Source organism: Parasteatoda tepidariorum, chromosome 4 (genome assembly GCF_043381705.1).
Source record: "Parasteatoda tepidariorum isolate YZ-2023 chromosome 4, CAS_Ptep_4.0, whole genome shotgun sequence".
In the NCBI taxonomy this organism is placed as follows: domain Eukaryota; kingdom Metazoa; phylum Arthropoda; class Arachnida; order Araneae; family Theridiidae; genus Parasteatoda; species Parasteatoda tepidariorum.
Window position 1 is genome coordinate 10384883 of NC_092207.1, and position 6781 is coordinate 10391663.

Sequence of the window (6781 nt, forward strand, 5' to 3'; positions counted from 1 at the left end):
AATCAATATCATTAGGAAAATACATCATTCATTGCTAAACGTTTCTTAATTAGCCTAAAGGCAAATAAGCCTTATTGCAATATGCCTAGGTAAAAAAAATATGCAAAATGTACAGAGCCAGATTATACAGTTGACTTACCATCAATATAGGTTTGGATTATTTCCTCTCTACAATTATTTGTTTGAAATTTTGTATTCAAATAAATGTGTTGATAACTTTAAAATAACGACAAATATTTAACTATAACTTAATATTTATTCACACAAAGAAAAACAATAACACTATTTACATCATGCTTACTTACATATTTACAAGTGATTTCAAATCACATAAAATCAAAGACTGCATTACTTTTCATCAGACTAGGCTTTAGGAAAACTTAAAATTGCAGCACTTACTCCAATTTTTGCAGTATAATAACTAACAGAATATATTCGTCATCGAAAATTAATTGGCCACTAAATAATTAAGTATATAATAATTATATTCATTGATCAACATGCAATTTGCGTAACTTTATAAGTTGAGCTTGGCAAGTGATATGATACGAACACTATGATTTAAGATTAAATGAAATTTACATAGATAATAAATAAATTAATGATGGTAGAACAATAGGAAGCACTTTGAGGTATATTAAACTGTACAGTTTCTCAACTACATTTCAAAAAATGATGATTTTAAAATATTATAAATATATCAACAACATTTAACGTCATTATTAATACTAGTAAAAATACTTAACATACATATGGCAATATGTATCACAGAAAAATTAATGCCTTTAATATAAACATCTAGTATTTAGTTCTATTGATTTTACAAGATTGCTTTATACTCATTCATGAAAGATATTTTAATTATCATTAATCAATAATGTATAATTAATTTTAAATACAACAATCAATGCAATGAGCTTTTTTATTGAAGAGATTCTTTTTAATATGGCAATGTAATGGGATTAATTAATTTGTTTAATTATTGTTTTAGATTTAATTCATAAAAATTTAATTTATATTTTGAAATAATGACTTAAAATTAATTATGAATTAATTCTATTTCAGTCGTTAAGTTAAATTACTCATAAAATAAATACTCATTGCAGTTTTAATTTGCATTTAGAAATCATGATGTGCAATTAATTTAATTTTAATGAATTTATATTAGGTGTCAAAATTTTTTTTTACCAATTGACTTGTGAAAGTGTCAAACAAATAAGTAATGAACGTCATGTTAAAAGAAAAAAAAAGTTAAAAATATTGTGAACTAACACCAGTTAGTTTACTGATCTAGATATTGTTAGGTTTGAAGTAATAATTATAGCTTAATAAAACATTTTAAGGTGTTAATTGTCATAAATGATACAATTAAGACTTATACACATTTAAGAAACATTATTTGCCATAAATGGAGTAGTAAGACTTAAACATACATTTGAGACATGCTAATTATCATATAAATAATATAGGTATTACAAAAAGTGACTGATTATTCAAGAAGACTTTGGTTGGCATTATTAACGATGCAAGATTTGATGGTTTTTCACTGCTGAAGAATAAATTAAGCGCTGATTTGGCGATATTTTTCCAGTAATCACGTAATGAGTGGAATATCGTCTGATTCATTACTTCTTGCATCATCAAAGAACAAGTCCTCATCAGAATAGGAAGAAGCAGTCTCTTCACCATTAGAGTTCAGCGACGTACTAAGCATCCTAAACCTCGAAAACAGTTCCTCGTCTTCTGGAGACGATGACAAAGAAGATGCTTCTGAACTGCTGTACATGTACAGATCGTCGTAGCTGGAAGGCGTTCCGACATCAAGATCATCTTCAAGATCGTCCTCGTCTATGACACCGAGTTTTGGGGCGATTTTGGACATTTCTATGGGAGGTCGGAAGTTGATGCTACCTCGGTAGAGGAGGAGTTTTCGTCGAGGCATCGATGGGCAATCGTAGACAGCATTGGCAAGAGATAACCTCGCTTTTTGTCTGTTAAGCTGTAAAGGAAACAACAGAAAATGTCGTAAGAAATATGTGATGAATTGCAACCATGATTTAGCCTTAAATAGTCTTCCTTCGGTAGACAGACAGTTTAAGATAACTTTTATACAATTATCGAACAAAAATCGGTTTAACATTGAATCATAAAATCTGCACCTTGGACGACGCTAAGATAAATTGAACTATGTTACCCTTTATGTTTGATAGTCTCATAAAATTAATTTTAAAAAGTACGATGAGGTTCAACTAAGCATCATATTATGGTTGCGACAAATTTGAACCATATTATGTAATGTATAACATTTTGCTATAAAATGGAATAAAAGCGTATAGAACGTAGCTCGTGTAAGTAAGCGTTTGGAACAAAATTTAATACGATTAAATAGTTGTGCATCTGAAATTATAGAATTTTTCAATTAACTTCCATCGAATTTATTTTTAAACCAATTTTTATCTCCACACATGAAAAACAAAACTTCATTCAAATACATAGAGTACTTTCTAAAAGATCTATTCAAATATATCATATACTTCCTAAAAATCTCCATTTAATAAAATTCAAACTTGTTGAAAATCGCATTAAAAATACACTCGATATACTTTCTCTGCTCCGACGATTACGGGAGTGTTCAATAAACAAAACGGCATGCAAAACGTTGACCTTCGTTATCCTTGAGCCTTTACGGGAAGAAACACTTGTTCCTCTTTTAATTTTATTTCTTCCAGATCAATTGCTTAACCATAACTCTACCGATCTAGGACACGTGTTCGTCCTTAATCAAAATCAACTCCTACTCGAACAGGTTATTAATCCTCCACAAGTTCTGTTTTTGCTGCTGGAATTCGAATTCCAAAGATACCTGACGCCAGGAATATTAAAACGATTATTTTTTTTCATTTGCTTGTTTTCTTTTACGCAATTCATTCGAAATGAATGAAGTTAATAACATAGAAGTATTAAGAGAGGCGCCAGCATGGCGGGAACGATTTTGCCTTCACTTCCATTTTTTTCTTATTCTTTTAAAGGGTTGATTAAATTCTTATCAATAATATTTATTACAAGGTTTAATGACAGACGATTTATTAATATTTATAATTCACAGAGGAATTTAAACGTATGCAGTGCTATATGTTTGTAATCGGCTTTTATGGAACTTTTAATTTTATTAAATTTATATAATTATGAATTAAATTTTAACGAGGTGATATATATTAGTTAAAATTTATTTTATTATTGTATAATTTTATTAAAGAAACACTCTTTTTGAAAAGTGAACAAATATTTGCTTAATTATCGAGATTTCAAGAGGAATATATTATTTCATTTAAGGTAACTAATTTTCATTTCTTACAAAAACGTGAATTCTTAATTAATAATCATAAGATAATAAATCTTAGCGTATACACTTAATTAAATACGTGGTTTTAATTATCTGATAATATGAAAGCTGATAAATTAATATTACATGATCACTTTACATTATTTGAAAGTATTATAAGTAAGAAAATTTTTTAGTTCTAAGTTATAAGAGGACTATATGATATTAATTTGAAAAGAAATAAATTACAATCCTTCATTTTAGTAAGAAATTTTTACTTCTTACTCAACAAAAATAATAACAATAAGTCATGAATTCTAACATATTAAAATTTAATAATTAAAATGTATATTTATTTTCTTAGTAAAAAATGAAGTTAATTTCCTTAATAATTAATGTTATATAACATATCAATAATATTTATCACATTAAAAAATACATAATATATTCTCTTTCACACTAAAATTAATATTTATTCTCAAATAAACAAGAGTTATTTTAATACAGGAATTAAATAAATTAAATTGACTTTCTTATCTATAAAGATATTAGTAATTATTAATATATATATAAAACTATAAATGTCTTTTGAAAAAGTACTGTTATTTATTAAAAACAATATGCAAAAAATGCCTACATTATAGTAAATTATTTAGTTTTAGTTTCACTAATTCTGTCACAAAAATTTCATAATGAAATTATGCGCAGAAGTGGTTTATAAAAAACTGAAAATGTTTAGGTTAAATGATCATAGGCGTTTCTTTGAATAAGCACTACCCCTGTAAAAGTGTTTCACTGCATGCACTAGTTCACCGCCGTGAAATAACTGACCGATGATATGGAGTGGGGGATTTTTATTTTTTGCGGAATATTTACTTTTAATAAAAACTTGAATAATACTAAAACCCTTTATTTTTATTTACATAAATACTTCATTCAAATATGAATTAATTTTTAGAGTAGGGAGGAACAGAAATTTAAATAATTTTCTATTTAACTGTACTGATTGTAAATTTCAGACACATTATGAAATCGTTCATAATTTATTATGTAAAATCATATTTAATATTNTACTTCATTCAAATATGAATTAATTTTTAGAGTAGGGAGGAACAGAAATTTAAATAATTTTCGATTTAACTGTACTGACTGAAAATTTTAGACACATGATTATGAAATCGTTCATAATTTATTATGTAAAATCATATTTAATATTATAAGAATATTAATGCATAATAAGAAATTTAAATCACTTACACAACTTTTAATGAACCCATTTTAGAGCCTATTTCTAACTTATAATAATTAAAGCTATTTTAAATATACAATCTACTTAAATATTTAGTTGATGAAATAAATATTTAAGAAATCGTTCATTTGTTTACAAATATTTAACATCAAATATAAGAAATTACGAAGAAATGAATTTATGTTAATGTCGGTGAAATGTAACATCTTAAATACCTACTTATATGACATTTGTACCACATAATGCAAATAATTAAATCCTTATTTACATTTTAAAAAAAAATTTACGTAACATTTCAGTTAAGTATTATTTTCATGTACACATTAGTAAATTAAGTTTTTTTTTTTTTTAAATATTAGTAGAAATTTAATGTTTAAGTTATAAATACGAATTAAATTACAATAATAAATACGAACAATAACTTCATACAATAAACAATTAAAATGCAAACGATAACTCACCTTTTCGCGCCTAAATTCTTGCAGAGCAAGGGCCAATCTTTCTTTCAATTGCTCAGTCAATTCCTTGGCATTTTCAACTTTTAAGCACAAAGCTGCATGACATCTTAACTCCTGCTTCATCTTCGGTCTTTCATGCCTGTAAATCCAACAAAAAAGTCCAGGATATTCAGCGGGAGCTTCACAGTGTGAGATCCTGTAAGCCCAATATTCAGTCACTCCAAAGTTTTTCGTGACGGCCTTAATTCCAGAACTGCAAATGGTCAGTTCCATGGGGGTCTGGACTTTAGCCGGATTGCTGGTGTAAGCTTTCCACAGGGTGGACAATGGCTTGTCAGTACATCCTTCCCCTTTAGCGTAGGAAGTGAGGATATTACCCAGATAAAGGACTTTGAAAGTTGGGTCGTATTCGGTGATGCTAACGGATCTTTTTTTCCAAAATTTCAAAAACGCCTTCGATGGCAGGGGAATAGTCATTGGCATAGTCAACATCAAGGAGCTGATTTTGTTTGTGATCCTGCTCAAGAGAAAGAATATTCCAAACTTCCTTCGAATCTTTTTCCAAAAAATCGTCTGAAGACGCGAACTCCGAATTCACCGATTTCCGCTCACAGGAAAAACCGTTACACCTTCTAGAACGTTCCTCGATATACAAGGGTGCTCTCTCTTTAGCGATGTGCACCGGTTATTATGAATTCGAATTGCGATTTAAATTGTAAACAAATACTAACTCTTGTTTGTTTATGTTACAAGTTTGTTTGTAACGATGATTATTTAGAACACAGATAGCTTCAATACACGTCTATCAAGTTCGGTTGACACAGAAGAAATGAGCTAAATGATGATTATTCTGCTATACATTGAAGATCTCCAGCGTGTGACCTATAACGTAGGTGACGTCACAGCCGGCGAGTTCCTCCCATTGGAGAATGGTGTGGGCACGGCGCCAAAGAGAGAGGATTGCCATTCCTCTCTAGTTATCTTCCGGTCCAGGAAAAAGACTGAAAAAAAATTGGCGCCGTTCGTCTCGCCTATCGGTGATCCGTCCGTCTCTTTTTAGTTTTACTGCGAAAAGAAATCGAACTTTTTTGTTTCTTTTTTTATTTCATAATAAATATTATAACCATCAGTGAAGAAGAAAAAATTCTGGATATCGTCTGCGTCTATATAATTTTTTTTCAATTTTTTCGCCTGCAGTTTCCAATCCAGTTTTATTTATTTATTTATTTAATTTCTCGTATGTTAGCAGATGAGATTTCATTATTATTATCTGTAAATTGAATTTATTTGAAACTCTATTCCAAATTATTTATAATTTTTTTTTATTAATCTGATGTACAGGCTCCCCACGGTCCTTAAAAACTGCTTAATTTTTATTTTGGAAAATAAGGACCCTTAAAAGTACTTATTTTTGGTACGAGGTTCTTGAAATTCCTTAATTTTCAATATCGCCAGACAAGTATAATATGCGCGAATACTGTTCGCGGAAAATTTTTACTATAACTGAAAAATAAATAAAAAATCCTCTTCTTCAAATAAAGCTTGTCTTTTACAGGGAATACTTGAGAAAAGAAGTCATTATTACGCCTTTTCCTACGAATGCAAACTCGATTTAAAATTACATTCGCGTGATTTATGATCACTCATCGCGATTCTTATTTACGCAATTTAAGATCACGAATTTTCATTATTTTTTTAAATAAAGATATAATAATAAATAAATCAATAATTGACACTGTCACTGGGAGTCTA

At 28.7% G+C, this 6781-nt stretch overlaps 1 protein-coding gene across 1 annotated transcript; it reads right to left on the reverse strand.

Moving 5' to 3' along the window:
* Positions 1–236: 236 nt before the first annotated feature.
* LOC107442388 (protein FAM43A) lies at positions 237–5931 on the reverse strand. The gene is made up of 2 exons (XM_016055945.3): positions 5033–5931; positions 237–1999 (listed from the first exon to the last, which is right to left on the reverse strand). The coding sequence occupies exons 1-2, from the start codon at positions 5519–5521 to the stop codon at positions 1595–1597; spliced, it is 894 nt and encodes a 297-aa protein (XP_015911431.1). The 5' UTR covers positions 5522–5931; the 3' UTR covers positions 237–1594.
* Between the last annotated feature and the right edge of the window lie 850 nt (positions 5932–6781).